Source organism: Amblyraja radiata, chromosome 31 (genome assembly GCF_010909765.2).
Source record: "Amblyraja radiata isolate CabotCenter1 chromosome 31, sAmbRad1.1.pri, whole genome shotgun sequence".
Lineage (NCBI taxonomy): Eukaryota > Metazoa > Chordata > Chondrichthyes > Rajiformes > Rajidae > Amblyraja > Amblyraja radiata.
This window is the reverse complement of record NC_045986.1, coordinates 12,322,635-12,342,424: the sequence shown is the minus strand read 5'-3', so window position 1 is coordinate 12,342,424 and position 19,790 is coordinate 12,322,635. Positions and strand designations below refer to the sequence as shown.

The 19,790-nt window shown below is 42.7% G+C and overlaps 1 protein-coding gene across 8 annotated transcripts in view; it reads right to left on the bottom strand.

Moving 5' to 3' along the window:
• rere (arginine-glutamic acid dipeptide repeats) overlaps positions 1-19,790 on the bottom strand; it is a 530,103-nt gene that overhangs the window by 141,807 nt on the left and 368,506 nt on the right. For all 8 annotated transcript variants that reach the window (XM_033048501.1, XM_033048500.1, XM_033048503.1 and 5 more), the window contains one exon: positions 17,051-17,150. In XM_033048501.1, the coding sequence (XP_032904392.1) occupies positions 17,051-17,150 (100 nt within the window). The remainder of the gene's footprint in view (positions 1-17,050; positions 17,151-19,790) is intronic.

Here is a 19,790-nt window from a genome sequence, read left to right as displayed (position 1 = left end):
ACACTCGCAAATCCATAATAATGGAATGTTTGATCAGACATTTGCTTCATTAGCAGGGCTCATGTTTATTTTCTCTCCTTTTGCAACATCAATATTTATTCCATCCATTCACAGAAAACCATGCCCCAAGGAAGCAGACAATTCTTTATCCCAACCAGACCTAAAGCTGGGTTTGCAGGATGTCATTCATCCCACTCTTTCTACAGTGCATCTCTTGAAAGATCTACGCAGATGATTCCATTCCGGAAATCCTTCTCATTTATTTTCTTTTACAAATATTAATTGAACTGCCCTACAAGAACTAGCAAGGAGATTGCAACTGGAAGAGTATTCTTGTTTGAACAAATATTCTGTATTAAAAAGCCTCTGGTCTCGGGGAATTCAATTGCACAGTACTTCTTTTATATTGCTATGTAATTGAATTGGTGTATAAAATTGTGATTAAGACGTGCAAGCATACAATGCAATTGCTCTCTTCAGAGCCCATGACACCCTACTTGTTGCTGATGCCCGATGTGCAGCAGTGACAGCGATTGCGGTGCAATCCAGGTTTGACACTGCACCTCGAATGTGTGACCAGGAAACAGCATGCTGATTGAACAAGAAAGCAGGCCTGAAGGAAGCAACCTCACTTTAGTGCTATTAAAATGGAGCGTGACTGCATTGCGGCTGGGGAACGCATAAGCTAACCACAAATTCAGCTTTGATGGATGAGATATGGATGAGATTTCTAAGCATTTTGGAGGTGAGACCTTCTACTTATTTATGAGTGGTAGATCTGCCCCGAGCCATCTTGCCTCATCTCCACCAGTCTGACGTCCGATCCAGCAGTGAAGCAGCAAGGTGCTTTCTACCATGTCCGCCCCTGTACTCATCACACACCAGGTTACACCCAAGACATCCCACAACTTCCAGCAGCAGTCCCAAATGAGAAATGCCATGCTCAGAGCTCGAGCCAAGTCAGAACACAGAAGAGTAGAGAACAGGCCCTCGCCCCACAATGTCTGTGCTGAACATGGAACCCTGCATATCCATATGCCTACACGAAAACATTTAAATGCCACTATCGTATCTGCTTCAACCACCACCCCTGTTGAAACACCAGAACATTCCAGGCATTAACCACCCTCTGTATAAAAAATGTGCCCTACACATCTCCATTAAACTTTGTCCCTCTCAACTTAAAGCTAACATTGCAGGGGTTTAGTTTGTGTGTGATTCCTGAAGTTATGCACAGCCACTCAGATGGTCCACAGGTCACACCATTTGTGTGAACGATGCCTTGCACTTTATTCCCTGGAAGTCCCAAATAAAATTTGCAGGTGTTCCCCCAAACAAATAGAGCCCCAATTTTTAGCTTGTGCTTTTACACAATGTTGAGCAAACCAAATTTAATTTTGATTTTTTTTCTGTGCTATTTCCCTTTCAGCAGGCTACACAATGGGGGCTGCTGGAATTTGAGCTCAATTTTACAAAATTAAGAGAAAAATAAATAAATCAGGATTATGGTTGCATGTTTGGGCTTGGGTCTCATCAAATAACTTGTTGGTACAACTCAGACCTGCAACTGGCAAGCCGGAATCTTATGAGACCTTGCGCAAGGATCAGCAGGTTCAGCAGAAAGAACTAAATTCAATGGTGAACATTTACTACACTTATTGTGTATTCGCACAGCATCCTTAACGTACCAGAATATCCCCAGAACACAGGAGCCGTATCAAACAAAAAATGGGCTAGATGTTAAAGGAAAAGGTCAGTAGATGGTCACAGGGGTATGTTTTAAAGAGAGAGGCATGAGAGGCTGAGAGAGACAATTCCAGAGCTCAGGGTCAAGACAATTAGAGACCCCAGCACCAATGGTGGAATCATTGAGATAAAGGCCAGAATTAGAACAATGTTGATAATGTGGAGGACGCAGGAGTTTTCAGAGATAGTAAGGAACAATATTATGAGAGCAAAATAAAAGTACAATAATTTTTAAATCAATAAATTGTTAATCCAAAGTTACTGTAGGTTGGATGACATTTGATTGATTGTTTGAAAGATAGTGTGGAAACAGGCCCATTGGCCACTGAGTCAATGCCAACCATCTATTACGCGTTCACGCCAGTTTTATGTAATCTTACTTTTGCATCCACTACCTCCACAATAGGAGCAATTTTATAGAAGCCAATTAACCTACAATTAACCTACAAACCCTGGCATACGGAAACCGGAGAAAACCCAACCGGTGACAGGAAGATGGTGCTACTGTGGCGCCTGCCAAGTTGCACGGGATATGTGGCTAGACGGAAAGAGGAAGAGATTTAGATAATTTCATCAATGGAAATAAGATTAAAAGTTAGCCAGGAGTGAACTGGAATAATCAATAGAGGATTTTTGGAATAGTCTATTTGCTGCAGGAATGAACCCGAGCAATGTTAAGGGGATGTAATTAGTTAGCCATAGGAATGGTGTTGCTATATCATCCAAACCTCATCTCAGGACTGAGTAGACACCAAAGCAGTGAACTGTATTTTCCCCACATACTGCATGCGACAATGAATGACAATCAAAATTGACGTTTCAAATTCTTCAAATTGACGTTTCTTAATGAATTTTAACCATGAAAGCAATGTGAACACTCATTTAGTACAGGCCCTTTAATCTGCCTCACAATAACTTGTGCTACAATGCCTGACAACACTTGCAACTCCTAATCAGCTGCGTAACATTTAATGGGAACTTGAGGGGCAGCTTTTCAAACACAGAAGGACATACATGTTTGGAACGAGCTGCCACAGAAAGTGGTTAATGGAGATGCAATAACAATATTTAAAGGATATTTGGATAGAAAAGGTGTGGAGGAAGACACAAGGAACTGCAGATGCTGGTATCTTGCGCTGAACACAAAGTGCTGGAGTAACTCAGCGGCTCATGTAGTATCTCTGGAGGACATGGATAGGTGACATTTTGGGTCAGGACCTTTCTTCTGGGATACATGGATAGGGAAAGGATTAGAGGGATATAGGCCAAATGTGGGCAAACGGGCCTAGTATAGATGGGCATCTTGGTCGGCATGGATGAGTTGGCTGAAGGGCCTGTCTCCGTGCTGTAAGACTCTATATTTGGTTTGAATTGGTGATCGCTAGCAGGCACTGAGCAGCTGTTCCCTTCAGCAAATTTTCAACCCTTTCCTTAGCAATATATCCAAATGTTGACAGCAGAATCTGTCGTGTGACCTTACGCATATTCAAAAATTAGAACTGCATACAAGCCTAATTGAAGAGATTTATACCGGGCAACATTGCGGGACACACACAGACCCACACACGAAGTACAAATTGCTCCTTTTGTCATTAAATAAAAAATCTTTGGTTGAAAGCATAAATAACAAGGGTTGGCAGAGCTGTCAGAGTGACACAATTGCACTGCAAGGTCTCATTCCATCTGCACAAACTGCTCATATGATCTGCCATTTTCTGTCAGCACAAACTAAAGAATAAATTTTCCTCTCGGCATGGCTCAGCTGTCAAGCACCTTCGCGCTATAATGAACTCATGAATTACATCTCACTGCTCTGACAGTCCCCATCCAACACATCAAAATATTGTTCTTCAACTGTAATTTATAACTTCATTTGCATGCCCCCTTTTTCCACTGTGACCTTCCATAAGTGACGCTACATGTTACAGTGATAACAAAACCACCAATGCATCATCTGTGATTACAGCCATTATACTTTTAGCTTCATGGATTATTCTGTAGTTACGACATTCACCACCCGTGGCACAAAGCTGAACCTGGATAAGCATTTTCCAACTTTTCTTTCAAGACATTATATATAATCTTTATTACCTTTCACTATGCCTGCAGATTATCAAAATGTGATCACATAATGTAGAACCAACATAGGCAACGGAGTAATGTTTCTTCTCTTACGTGCACTTAGCAATGCAAACAGACATTTGTTGACAGATTCTAATATAGAAGAAAAACATGCCTATTTTACACTTCAAATTAGCCTGGCAGATAAGAGGCAATTTGTGATGCCGATACTTGCTTACCCACTTAATTGTATGTTAAAAAAAAAAAATCACCACATTCGGGTAGGGATGGGAGAAAATTAAATACTGCAAAAAAAAGGTGAATGATGAGTTTTATTTCCCTTACATAATTATTGAATTGAATTGAATTGATTTGAAAGATGCAGCCTGGAACCCGGCCCTTCAGCCCGCCAAGTTCACACTGACCGTCACTTACCTGCTCACACTAGTTCTATGTTGCCCCACTTTCTCATCCGCTCCCTACACACTAGGGGCAATTTTACAGAGGCCAATTAACCCACAAACCCTTTAAGATGTGGGAGGAGATTGGAGCACCCGGGGGAAACCTACATGGTCACAGAGAGCATGGGCAAGCTCCGCACAGACAGCACCTGAGGTCAGGTTTCTGGACAATGCCCAGCTCAAGATTCCCAATACGAACATGGTCAAGTTAAACTAATATCCTCTATCTGCATGTGACCCATATCGTTCTATTCTCTGCACATCCATGTGCCTATCTAAAAGCTCTTAAATGCCACTCATGTATTTGCCTCCACCACACGCCTGGCAGTGAGTTCCATGCTACCCTCTGTAACAAATTTGCCCACACATCTTTAAATTTAATCCTCTCACCATAAAACTATATGTCCTCGAGTCTTTGGAAATTCAACCATGGGAAAAAGATTCTGACAGTCTATCCTATCCATGCCTCTCATAATGTTATATGTTTCTATCAGATCTCCTCTCAGCCTCCAGAGAAAACAATCCAAGTTGGTCCACCCTCTCATTGTAGGTAAAAGCCTCTAATCTGATAGACCTACTACTTTACCTATTTGGATTCCATTTGCAAACTTACTAACCAACCTATCTCATTTACGTCCAAGTCGTTTATATAGATCATAAACAACAGAGGTCCTAGCACAGATCTCTGACTTTGAATACAGATGCAATGTACTTGTCTAGTGCCTCCCCCTTACATCCTCTGACTTAGCATAGCCTCTTGTTTTCAATGAATGTATCAAAAATCTTGGGATTTTCTTGAATCCAAATAGGCAGTGACATCTCAAGGCCCCTTTTGGCTCTTCTAATCGCCCACTTAGGTTCTTTCCTGCTCCCTTTATATCAGTCAAACCAGGGCAGACCCTTCACAGTGAATGGCTGGGCACTGGGGAGTGTTGTAGAGCAGAGGGAACATGGAGTGCAGGTAGATAGTTCTTTGAAGTGGCATCACTGGTAAATAAGGTGATTAAAAGGCTTTCAGCACAAGGGCCTTCATCAGTTAGGGTATTGAGTAAAGAAGTAGGGATTTTATGACACAGTTGTACAAAACGTTGGCGAGGCCACATTTAGAGTATTATGTTCAGTTATGGTCACCCTATTATAGGAGAGACATTATTAATCTGGAAAAAGTACAGCGAAGATTTATGAGGATGTTGCCAGGTCTTGATGGCCTGAGTTTAAGGTGAGGTTGGGCTGACTAGGACTCTATTCCTTGGAGTGCAAGAGGTTGAGGGGTAATATTGTAGAGATGTGTAAGATCCAGCATTTTGTGCCTATCTCCATTTAGACTAACTCTATACTCATCCCATTTCACTCTGACCAACCAACCCACGTCTTTGAGATGTTGGAGGAGACCAGTGCCCAAGGGAAACCCAGTCAGTCATACAGAGAATGTGCAAGCTCCATACAGATCACACTGGAGGTCAGGATTAAATCTAGATTGCTGGAGCTGTGAGAAAAAAATTATTGTATTCAGTCTAGTTAAAATTCATGTTAAATGTAATATCGGTAAACTGTGGAAATTATCTTTAGAATTTCTCTTGGCACCAGGATAGTATTTAAGAAGCAAATGAAACCAAGCTTTGTCTTTTCTCTTCACAAAAAAGACAAAGTGCTGGAGAAACTCAGCGGCTCAAGCAGCATCTCTGGAGAACATGGATAAGTGACGTTAGGGATTGGGACTCTTCTTCAGACTGATTGCTGTGGATGAAGGGAGGGGTGGAGAACAGGGACAGGGCTGGCTGGTAACAGGTTGATACAGGTGAGGGGGAGTTTGAGAGGCAGATGTTTAAAGCCCAGAGATGAAAAGACAGAAGATGTGACAAAAAGTTTGAAGAGTTACGAATTGTGAAGCGAGAGGAAGAAATATTGCTGGAAGGGGAGGGAGAGGTGATCTACTGCATTCAATGTTCTCGATGTAGTCTTCTGTACATCAGCGGGAACAAGCGTACACTCGGTGATCATTACCATTTAGCCAAACGTTTGCGCTCAGTCCGCTAAGGGCTACTGGATTTCCCTGTTGCTAACCATTTTAACTTATCTTCCCGTTCCCATACTAACCTGGGCCTCCTCCATTGCCAGAGTTAGGATACACAATGGATCAATACCTCGTATTCCAATTGGGTAACTTGCAATCCCATAGTATCAACATTGAATTCTCCAATTTCAGCTAACTACAAAACCCTCCCCCTCTCTCCCCCAACCCCAGAATAGGGGGGGGGTAGAAGGAGTGGAGACAACTTTTAAGAGGCCAGAGATACACAGCTGTGAAGCTCGGCGGACATTTAACATTACCGTCGGTTATCCTTAATTCTGAAAACTACTGCTTACCTTTTTTTCCCCCAATGAGCCAATGAAATTCACCGGTCAGCATCGGCACCAACCTACGAGAACCCCCCGACCTCCTGGCAACCCACTAGGACCTCCTGCCGACCCACCTACTGCTCGGGAATTCTCGCTACTCTCCATGGCAGCTTCATTCTAGTCGTCGCTAATTTTTCAACATGTTGAAAAATTCACAGCGACCATAATGGGGCCGCGACGAGTTCCCAGAATGCGGGAACTCCTCACGACCATGAAGGCGACTACCTGGCAACCACCCGCGAACATATGGTGACCATGTGGCGACTGCATAGTCTCCTACAGTCGCATGAAAAGTCGCCTAAGTGGGGCAGGCCCATAACAGTTCGCAACACCAACCTTTTTGTCTCATGCCTTGTTAATTTTCATCTCTGGACTTTGTCCATCATCTACCTACCAGCATCACCTATCTCGACCCAAAACATCACCTTCTACAGAGATGCTGCCTGACCCGCTGAGTTATTTCAGCTCTTTGTAGCTTTTTTTATAAAAAGGAAATTGTGTTAGACAAATTTATTTTCACACTTTTAGGGTGTAACTAGCAGAAATCTGTACATGTGAAGCATTAGGGTTTTCAAAGGGAATTCAAAATGGTGACACATAAAATGTTAAGGAGCTCATGAAGCTATGGGTGATGCATTAGTTTTGAAAGAAAATTGATTAAAAAACAGAAAATAGGAAAGTTGGGATAAATGGGTTGTTTTCAGGTTAGAAAGCTATAACTAGTGGCATGCCATATGGATCCGTGCTGAGACCTCAACTCTTTACAATCTCCATTAGATGAAAAAGACTGACTGTACCAAAGCCAGATTTACTGACAATACGAAAATGGATTGGAAAGCATATTATGACCTGGATACAAGGAGTCCCCTACGGGATATGCATGTGTGCAGAAATTTGTCTGATGGAGTATAATATAGGGCGAATTAGGTCATCCACTTAGGTTGGAAGAATGGGGAAAAAGTTTAAAAGGAGGCTAGAGAATGCTGTTTCTAATCGAAATACCCGTCTGCGCTTATAATTGAAACGCAGAACACCAATGTACACGTAGAGCAACTAAATAGGGAGGCAAGGGGGACAGATAACTGAATGAAGAAAGTATTGTGGTGGTTACACAGTTATTAGACTACAATGCAGGGTTTTCTTTACCCTTATTGAAGATGAGATTTACCTGAGTGGGGCGCAGTTCAGAATTTGTCAGCTTCATTCCTGGGAAGAAGGTGATCATATGAGGAACAGCTGGGCAGGCTACATTTACACTGTTAGGTGTTTAGAATAAATGAAAGATCACTGTCATGGAAGATTTAAGATTAATTAACAGGGTAGATATGGATGTCAAAGGTTATTGAAATCAGACAGGGAAGTGAAGTTGAAGCTGAGGACAGATCAGTCATTAAATGGTGAAGCAGGCTAGAGGCAGCATTTTCATCGCCTTCCATCACTGAGGAATATGGAGGAGTCAGTGCGTTGGATGTTCATATTAAAATGTATTTTGTGTGTTCTGTTGCTTTTTATTAGTATAACTGTATGGCAAACCAAATTCCTTGTATGTTGCAAAACATACTTGGCGAATAACGTATGATTATGATTATGATATGTCCTACTCCTGCTTCTTATGTTCTTACACTGTATCAATAACTTTGCATGGAACCACTTGATTCTGTGCATTTACAATCACCGAGTCATAGAATTATACAGCATGGAAACAGGCCCTTCAGCCCAACTATTCTCTGCTAGTCCCAATTGCCTGTACCTGAACCAATGCCCTCCAAACCAGTCCTATGTACATTTCCAAGTGTCTTTTAAATGACATAATTGTACCCCCCCTCTTTCACTTCCTCTGGTAGCATATATGCACCACCCTCTGCTTGGAAAAGTTGCCCTTCAGGTCCCTTTAAAATCTTTATCCTTCAGCTTAAACTCATGCGCTCAGGTTTTCGGCTTCCCCACTCTGGGGAAAAGACTTTAACTATTCACCTTAGCTATGCCCTTCATGATTTTAATAAACCTCTACAGTCACCCTTTAGCTACCTGCGCTTCAGGGAAAAAAGATGCAACCTATCCATCCTCTCATAATTCAAATCCTGCTGCAGCACCGGACACCCGGGTTCAATCCCCACGGGTGCTGTCTATACGAAATTTGTACGTTCTCCCTGTGAAGGCATAGGTTTTCTCAGAGATCTTCGGTTTCTTCCCACACTCCAAAGACATACAGGTTTGTAGGTAAATTGGCTTGGTAAAAGTGTAAATTGTCCTTAGTGTGTGTAGGATAGTGTTAATGCACGGGGATCGCTGGTCGTTGCGGACTCGCTGGGCCGAAGGGCCTGTTTCTGCACTGTATCTCTAAACTAAAACCCGGTAACATCCTCGTAACTCTGTTTTGCACCCTTTACAGTTCAACGGTATGCTTATTAAACATGTCACGAGATTGATCCCTGGGATGGCGGGACTGTCATATGAGGAAAGATTGAAAAGACTAGGCTTGTATTCACTGGAGTTTAGAAGGATGAAGGGGCGATCTTATAGAAACATATAAAATTATAAAAGGACTGGACAAGCTAGATGCAGGAAAAATGTTCCCAATGTTGGGCGAGTCCAGAACCAGGGGCCATAGTCTTAGACTAAAGGGGAGGTCATTTAAGACAGAGGTGAGAAAAAACTTTTTCACCCAGAGAGTTGTGAATTTATGGAATTCCCTGTCACAGAGGGCAGTGGAGGCCAAATCACTGGATGGATTTAAGAGAGAGTTAGATAGAGCTCTAGGGGCAAGTGGAGTCAAGGGATATGGGGAGAAGGCAGGCACGGGTTATTAATATGGGACGATCAGCCATTATCACAATGAATTGCGGTGCTGGCTCGAAGGGCCGAATGGCTTCCTCCTGCACCTATTTTCTATGTTTCGATGTCACATTATTTACCTCAACCTGGATGAAAGCAAGAGTTTGCCTGGAAAAGCTGACAATGGCTCATAGCATTGAGGCAGTCCTGGAAAAGGGAAGTCAATAAGGATTGAAGAGAAAACTTGCCACAGCTGGGGCCTTGTCTACTGCCAAGGATGATGTTTATTGGTTATGAAGGGTTAAACATCACAGGCCCAAGATATCTAACACTGGATTTCCTCAGCATAACATCTTCTGCCACCAATTTCAGCTGTTTTCATTCATTTTGATTGGTTTGACGATACAGCATAGAAACAGGCCCTTCAACCCACTGAGTCCGTGCTGATCATTGATCACCCGTTCACACTGGCTCTATTTTATCCCACTTTCTAATCCACTTCCTACACACCGGGGGGAATTTACCCACAAACCCGCATGTCTTTGGGATGTGGGAGAAAGCGAGAGCACCCGCAGGAAACCCACGAGGTCACAGGGAGAACATACAAACTCCACACAGACAGCACCCAAGGTCAGGGGAGATGGGGGCGGGGAGAATGGGAGAATTGGACAGGGGAGAGGGGGAGGGACAGTGGGAGAAATGGTACACATCTAGCTGGGATACAGAGAAGTTGGGGGAAGGAGGGGTGGGGCAAGATGTTGGTGGGGGGGAGTTTTTAGATCTTTATCTAAACTGAGAATTCAATATGTTTCCGTTAGTAGGCACAAAATGTTGGAATAACTCAGTGGGACAGGCAGCATTTCTGGAGAGAAGGAATGGGTGGCGTGTGGGGTAGAGACCCTTCTTCAGACTCTGTTCAAACCCTTCTACAGACAGGTTCATACCGTTGGGTTGGATTGTGAGCTACTCAAGCAGAATATGAGGTGCTGTTCCTCCAGTTTGTGTGTGTGGCCTCACTCTGGCAATGGAGGACTTATTACATGTTTGGTACCAGGAATAATAGATGCTGACTTTACTGGAGTGATAGTGTGCCATTTCCGAATGTCCACCGCATCATTTTTAGAGTCAATATGCAAATTCTGAGTAATGGGCAGATGGTCAAGTGGGTATAGAGTGCATTAAAGATAACTTCCCACATCACAAACTACCAGGGAATGCACCTTACGAGAAGACTAGGAAGATAGATATCAAGGGGACTCGTGCCGTGTTTCAAAGGTTTTCCTGATAAATTATAATCGTTCTGTTAAATTGAACATAATACTGGAGAATTTTTATTTTAGCTGCAATAGGGATTTGACTGTTAATGTATTCCCATTAATTCTACTTTATTATAGTTTTACTGATAAGTTCCATTAACAAAAATGTTTGGTCATTTGGGGAAAGCCATGCAGACTCCCGATGAGTGAGTGCAACGAGTGCACCAAGGCTGGCACAGGGGGGTGCAGGCTGGTGCTGGGAATGGGCAGCAACTACTCCATGTATTGCCAGGTTGCCTGGGTGTTAAGAGTATCTCTCATCACCCCCTGCTGGATGTAATGGAATCAGCTGAATTCCCCCCCTCCCTCTCTGTTTGCCGCACAGCTCTTGTCAGTCTGGAGATTTCTCTATGGTAACAAGCTTAACAGTGGCCACCAACGCATCCAATAACAGCCACAGAGACATCCATTTCGTCAGGGATTTGTGCCACAACAAGCTGTGTGGCATTGAGATCACCGCTTCATTGCTGCAGGAACCCTGCACAGAAACGTGCAGTCTGACATGTTTGCTTCAAAGTGCAGGGGGCTATGTGCCTCTAGCCACGTTCTCCATGAAATCAGTTGTCATAAGGTCATATGTGATAGGAGGAGAATTAGGCCATTCAGCCCATCAATTCTACTCCACCATTCAATCATGGCTTATCCATCTCTCCCTCCTAACCCCATTCTCCTGCCTTCGCCACATAACCAGACACCCGTACTATAACGAACCAGTGCGCTGTGGGATAGTGAAACGCTCGATGCCAGTGTAATGGGTTGCGATACATAAACCAGCTGAGGTACATATTACAGAGAGAAAGGGCACTTAAAAGATGTCAAATCAAACATTGGTTATCACCTAATCATTCCCAAGGTACAATAAGGGATTGGAGAAGAGGGAAATAGAACACAGGACAGGCCCTTCGCCCCATGATATCCCTCTCCAAAGCTTCTGCATCTTATACTGCAAATAAATCATATTGTCTACAATACAATCATCACACATTCAAAATATTACCCAAATTTTGCAGAGATATTGGTTCTTTGCTTATGGTGCAATACCATTATAAAAGAAGGGCTAATTAATTAATAGCCTGTCAATATTTAAAAGAAACTTGAACGGGAACACAGATAGGAAAGGTTTAGAAGGTTATGTGCCAAATGGGGCTAGCACAGATGGGCCAGATAATGAGTGGGCCGAAGGGCCTGTTTCCGTGCTCTATAACTATAATAATGAGTAGAATGGCATCACTTTCTCAAGGAATGAGCAGCAAGTGTCAGTTTAACCAATAGTGCCTACATCTCTAAAATAAGGAGCATTTAAAAGAAATCTTGCAATGGTCAATTATTTAACTAATTTTTAAAACTCCAAATGCATTCACTTAAGGCACTGTTTGCCAGTATCCATGACATGGCAGGCTTGAATTCAACAAAAATAAACTACAAGGTAACACATTGTACCTGCAGAATTCCTGACTTTAGCCTGTTTTTATGGCACAATCCTGCCAAATGCCACATGTTCATAATTAGGAGCAGAATTAGGCCATTCGGCCTAATCATGGCTGATCTATCTTTCCATCTCAACCCCATTCTCCTTCCTTCTCCCCATAACCTCTGACATCCTTACTATTCAAACTCTATATATCTCTGCCTATCAAAATATACATTGACTGCCTCCACAGCCTTCCGTGGCATTGAATTCCACAGATGCACCACCCTCTGACTAAAGAAATTCCTCCTCAGTTCCTTCCTAAAGGAATGTCCTTTAATTCTGAGACTACGACCTCTGGTCCTAGAAACTCCCACTAGCAGAAACATCCTCTGTATCCAGTCAAGGGAGGGCAAATCCACATCATCCCCAATTACATCTCAGCTGCCATGTAAAATAAATGTGTTGAAAATTGTAAATTGGTCAGATGGTTTCTTTTTGATTGAGGAATGGTGCATGGGACTTGTAAAAGTACATTTGTCTCCCGAACGACGAGAGAATGTGCTCATTTTTCACTTTTTTTAATGAGAGCAAGTGCACATATTTTCATTGTGGGAATGCAAATGATGCTCGACAACCTTTCTGAGTCTTCCCAGTGGCGAGGCTGTTCACTGCCCAAAACTGCAGAGCTCTGCCTGGAGACATAATTAGTAACAATGAAAACTGCATTTGAATTGAATTACAGGCTATTCTGAAAATAAGTGCAGCATCATTAATGAAAGGAAAACATTGACGGGCTCTGCAGCTTAATTTTTATTAACAATTCAGGCAAGTTATTGTGGGGAACTCCTCTGGCTCATCTCTTGCATACCAAGAACTTTACTCATATCACGGATTTAATGTTTTCAGAGTCAGAGTCATGCCTCAAAGAAACAAGCCTTCATACCAAGGTACACAAAAATGCTGGAGAAACTCAGCGGGTGCAGCAGCATCTATGGAGCAAAGGAAATATTCCATAGACAGCTCGTTCCACCACACCACGCTGTGCGAAAAGTTGCCACCCGGCTTCCTATTAAACCTTTCTCCTCTCACCTTTATCCTCTGGTTCTTAATTCCCCGGCTCTGGGTAAAAGACTATGCATTCGCCCCTTCTATTCCCCTCATGATTATATACATCTCTATAAAATTAACCCTCAGCCACCTGCACTCCAAGGAATAAAATCCTACCCTGCCCAATCTTTCCCTGTAGCTCAGGTCCTCGAGTCCTGGCAAAATACTTGTAAATCTTCTCTGCACTCTTTCCAGCTGAATGACATCCAGGGTGACCAAAACTCAACACAAACCTCAAAATGCAACCTCACCAATGTCTTGTACAACTGTAACATTATGTCCCAACTTACATATTTAATACCCTGACTGATGAAGGCCGACTGATGTAGACCTTCTTTACCACCCTATCTATCGGTGACACTACTTTCAGGGAACAATGCACCTATACTCCTAGACCCCTCGGCTCCACAACACTTTCCCCCAAAGAAATGCAGAAAATATTTTGCACGCACTTTAATAATACTTATCTTGTTGTAACATGAATGCATTTTAAAACTATATGGACTGAAAACACTGTAATCTGCTGTATTTATGTTCCATACTCTCAAGCTTTCATGAGGGGAACATGGTATATCTCTGCTTTAAACAGTTTGAAGAATGGGAGTGCAATTATTTGCATTCTGTACCTTTCAAAGCATGGTGTGGCTTGGACAATATATTTGGAAAAAGGGTGCAAAATACACAGACTACTTCCTAAATCAAGTTTATTAAAAAATGTGCCTTCAGAATTTTGAGTTGACTGAAAAGTTAGTCTGAAATCTTGTTTCACAAAAAGGTGGTGGAAGCTCAGTCAGGGGTTGATAGGTCTGTGGAATTCTCTGCCTCAGAGGGCGGTCGGTGGAGGCAGGTTCTCTGGATGCTTTCAAGAGAGAGCTGGATAGTGCTCTTAAAAATAGCGGAGTCAGGGGATATGGGGAGAAGGCAGGAACGGGGTACTGATTGGGGATGATCAGCCATGATCACATTGAATGGCGGTGCTGGCTCGAAGGGCCAAATGGCCTACTCCTGCACCTATTGTCTATTGTCTTTAAATATAAATGGAATCAAGGGAGATGGCACTGGAAATCGGCCTTGATTTTACCAAATGGCACAATAGGAATGAGGGATTGAATGACCTACTTATGTTTCCATGTCAAATGAACCAAAATCAAAGTGGATATAAAATATAGACAACTTTTGCACAGATTATATTAGCCATTTAGAATTTATTTTTCTAAATTCATATAAATTCATGTTGTATTGAATAATACCAGGTGTTAATGCAAATACAGTGGAGCCAGCAATCAAATAAAGATTGTGCTAATTAGCATTTACACATTTCTAACTGTTGTCAAAGCTATTTCTGGTGTTCCTTTGTCAGAATAGGGTGAGCAAGGAGAGCTGGATTTTCAGAATTTGGGGACTTTCAGCACATTTTTCAATGGTAAACAGGCAGAACCTTTTTCTCAGGATGGAAATAGTAAATGCAAGAGGCCATAGATTCAAGGTGAGAGGGGCAAAGTTTAAAGGAGATGTATGGGGCACATTTTTTTTTACACAGGTGGTTAATGCCTGAAACCTGTTGCCAGGGGTGGTGGTGGAGACAGATGTGAGGGTGGCATTTAAAGGGCCTGTCCCACTTGGGCGTCACTTGCGCTTCATTTACGCATGGTGGTGCGCATTAAGCACGCATGGTGCGTGGTGACGTAGGCAGTGATGCTCGGTCGCGCGCGGCACTCCAGGATTTTGGGATGTACAAAATCTTCGCGCGCCATCTACGTGACGCGCAAATGACGCCCAAGTGGGACAGGCCCTTATGAGACTTTTGTTTAGGCATATGGATATGCGGGGAATGGGGGGTGTGGTATGGATTACATGTAGGCAGATAAGAGCTGGTCTTGGCTTCATGTTCAATACAGACACTGTGGGCCGAAGGGCCTGTTCCTATGCTGTTCTATCTTCTATTTTTAATTTACATTTCTGCCACATTTTATCTACAGTCCAGAGTATATTTCCTGTTAATTCTTGCTTTTACTTAAGCGTGCAGTATCCTCAGATGTTTTCTCTCACCTTTCTTTGGTGGTAATTAGTAGGCCAGTACTCTGTGGCCGATAGGGGAACTGAGATTAGGCATTTCTTGAGAATGCCATCCCTGAGTGGCACATACCAGCCCTTAATGCACTACAATGCGATACATCTTTCATATGCTTTGAGATGGCAGCATATTCAGTTCATTTTGCACAGTGAAAAACCCATAGCCCTCCAATTAGCTATTTATATTGGCCTCCATTCTATGAGGTCTGCACACATTTTGAGAAAAAAGGGAAATAATGAATTATTCATGAATAAAGGGTCATCACTGTAACTTAAAATTGTAAGAAAGACATGATTTTTATTCAGAGCTCTACAAAGAACTTAATAAATAAAGAGTAGCAGGGATCTTTTTTTTAGCCCAATGAGCAAAACCGTTTTAGCCTGATACAGATTGCAAGTTCCTGTTAGGACTGCAATTTTAAATTTAATCAGCTATAATTCTGATGAATCCAAGTCCTCTTGTATTTTCCCTTGCTAGTACAGCTTATTCAGTAAGAATCACAGCTAAATATAAATGAATTGATCCAATGTTTCTTATGCAATTACAGTCATTTGTATTTTTGTCGTATAAATAATGATTGGAAGAATATGTTTATTACACTCCACCATACAGCCAAATGACATTTCTCATTTTCTGTCCCTCTCAGCTATCTTTCACAATTAACAGTAAATTCCATTGCTTTCTGCCGCAGCCTGCCACTACATAAATAAAACATTGCAGAAGTGAGCTGCCAGCTTTGATTTATACAATGCACTGCAGTAAAATTGATGAAGTTTGTGTTATACTTCCGTAACTTTGGACGAATTAGCATTTGCGTGCAACACCCACACAGCAAGGTAGCACCAGCTTGCTATCAGCATCTGGCAATGTAGATAAATAAAGTATTTAAATACTTGGAAGGTTCTGGTTTATAATATAAGCTGTGGTATAATAGGAACGCCGAGCTCTGGTCATGAAGTGGAAGATGTTGTCCAATTTCCTAAAATCACGAGCAAACTTTTATTCAGTATATCATTCCTTCCTGTTCAATGCGAATATGGAATTATCTTTTAATCTGTCCGGTTGTAAAGATAATAAGTAAATCTTTAAGTCACAAACCTCATAATTTGTCTAATTCAATTTTTTTTAATGAAGACACAACACTAAAGGGCACGGGGTCAAGGAAAGAGCGTTCACGTCGCGGCCATATTTCCAACAATCTTTCCATCACCACGCACAAGAAGCGCAAGACGCCATTGTGTGCAGATGCCGAGAGGTTTGTGTTCAGCTCTGGCTGAACAATTTCTAATCTTGTGAATCTTGTACTCGATAAGATGAAGAAGACTAAAGGGCATGACCAGCAATATTTAGAGTTTAAAAATTCCAGTAATTCACATAGCTCTTTCAGTAGTCATTCAATTGTGTTTATATCCATTTAAATATTCGGGATCAAATGAATAAGCTGTGTGCATGCATTACAATTTATAGTGTAAAATCTGGTTAAATTGTCAACATTTGATCAACTGCCCTTTGCTTGTTGAAATATGGATTCAAAACGATGTCACTTTCACTGTTTTAATATAATCTTTTTACAACACAAATTATCTATTACACAAACACATCTCTGATTCTGATACAAGAATTAAAGCTTTGATGCTGAATTTTGTGTGTTAATATCCTCCAAGGCCTCATTAAAATGCCCCACATGCAGAAAACTTACAGTATTTAATGCATTAACTGTAGTGTCATCTCGAGATGCTGCAAGGCAGCCATCTTCTGTTGATCCACCATCACACATGCCCGCAAAGGCAGCCATACTCCTGCATAAGAACACATGCTGTATTATTCACAATGCAAACTGTATATTTACATATACTTTTTAAATGATCAAAATGGTAAAAAACAACATAATAGAAATTATCCAACTGAAATTCTGTGATATGTGTTTTAGGCATTTACAATTAGTCACGTAATTAAACAACTTGTGAGAGGCAATGTTATTGCAGCAACATGACTGACAGATCATCATCTTACATAATTTTGTGACTCACTTAGAAAATGTGTTTACCATTCCGTTATACAAACAGGTAAATTGATGTATCTACAGATACAATTAATCGGCATGTACGTTTGAGCAATTAATTCCATATTGTTTTCATATCATGACATCCAGTTCAAGCCAAAAATGATTTAAATAGGAGTTTTCAACAGTCCCTTGAGTATCTCTATAACATTTTAATTAATGCAAACAAATTTAATTTGTGTGAAAACGATGGAATCAGAAACAGGGCACAGGATGAGGCCCAGGAGCCGTTGGTGAGGGAGGAACGACGTCCGAGCGGTGAGTGTAAAAACCCAGCGCGGGGCTTGTTTCAACATAGGCCCAGGAGCCGTTGGTGAGGGAGGAGCGACGTCCGAGAGGTGAGTGTAAAAACCCAGCGCGGGGCTTGTTTCAACAGAGGCCCAGGAGCCGTTGGTGAGGGAGGAACCAAAATCTGCAACGTTCCATTCGCAGATCACACTTCAAATTAAGTGGGCTTGAGGAAGCCGCTGATTGGTCGAACGGACTAGAGGAAGCAGCTGATTGGCTTGTATCCCGGGTAAGGCTTTGTATTGTATCCAGGATAAGGGGGGGGAAGAATGAGGGCCAGGGCAGTTTACTGTTCTAGATGTCAGATGTGGGAGGTCATGGAGTCTGAGTGCCCTCCAGACGTCCACATCTGCGCCAGGTGCGTCGAGATGGAGCTCCTAAGGGACCGTGTTAGGAACCTGGAGCAGCAGCTCGATGACCTCTGTCTGGTCAGGGAGGGCGAGGAGGTCATAGAGAGGAGTTATAGGGAGGTGGTCACTCCAAGACCACGGGAGGCAGACAACTGGGTCACAGTTAGGAAGGGCAATGGGCAGTGGCAGGGACTAGTGAGTACCCCGGTGCCTGTACACCTTGAAAATAAGTACTCATGTTTGAGTACGGTTGGGGGAGACAGCCTACCTGGGGGTAGCGACAGCGGCCGGGCCTCCGGCACAAAGACCGGTCCTGTTGCTCAGAAGGGTAAGGAAAAGAAGAGGAGGACAATAGTAATAGGGGACTATAGTCAGGGGGTCGGATAGGCGATTCTGTGGACGCAGTCAGGAGACCCGGATGGTAGTTTGCCTCCCTGGTGCCAGGGTCAGGGATGTGTCTGAACGTGTCCAAGATATCCTGAAATGGGAGGGAGAGGAGCCTGAGGTCGTGGTACATATAGGTACCAACGACATAGGTAGAAAAAGAGAAGAGGTCCTGAAAGGAGAATTTAAGGAGTTAGGAAGAGAGTTAAGGAGAAGGACTGCAAAAGGTAACAATCTCAGGATTACTGCCTGTGCCACGCGACAGTGAGAGTAGGAATGGAGCGAGGTGGAGGATAAATGCGTGGCTGAGGGACTGGTGCAGTGGGTATGGATTCAAGTTTCTGGATCATTGGGACCTCTTTTGGGGAAGGTGCGACCTGTACAGAAAGGATGGGTTGCACTTGAACTCGAGGGGGACCAATATCCTGGCGGGGAGATTGGCAAAGGCTACTGGGGAGACTTTAAACTAGAACAGTTGGGGGGAGGGACTCAAATAGGGAAAGCTAGCAGTCAGTGTGTGAGGCAGGAGGCAGAGAAGGGTAGCACTCTGACCCAAAATGTAGGGGAGAAAGAAGAAAAAGACAATAAACAGAGAATAAGAGGGGGTGGGTTTCTTAAATGTGTATATTTTAATGCTAGGAGCATTGTAAGAAAGGTGGATGAACTCAGAGCCTGGATTGACACCTGGAAGTATGATGTTGTGGCGATCAGTGAAACATGGTTGCAGGAGGGCTGTGATTGGAAACTAAATATTCCAGGATTTCGTTGCTTCAGGTGTGATAGAATTGGAGGGGCAAGAGGTGGAGGTGTTGCATTGCTTGTCAGGGAAGATAAAGCAGTGCTTTGGCAGGATAGATTAGAGGGCTCGTCTAGGGAGGCTATTTGGGTGGAACTGAGACATGGGAAAGGGGTAGCAACACTTATAGGGGTGTATTATAGACCGCCAAATGGGGAGCGAGAATTGGAAGAACAAATATGTAAGGAGATCGCAGATATTAGTAGTAAGCACAAGGTAGTGATTGTGGGAGATTTCAATTTTCCACACAAAGACTGGGAAACACATTCTGTAAATGGGCTGGATGGTTTGGAGTTTGTAAAATGTGTGCAGGATAGTTTTTTGCAACAATACATAGAGGTACCTACTAGAGCTGGACCTCCTGTTAAGAAATGAGACAGGTCAGGTGGCAGAGGTATGCGTTGGGGAACAGTTCGGGTCCAGTGATCACAATACCATTAGTTTCAATATAATTATGGAAAGGGTCAGAACTGGACCTAGGGTTGAGATTTTTGATTGGAGAAAGGCTAACTTTGAGGAGATGCGAAAGGATTTAAAAGGAGTGAATTGGGACACTTTG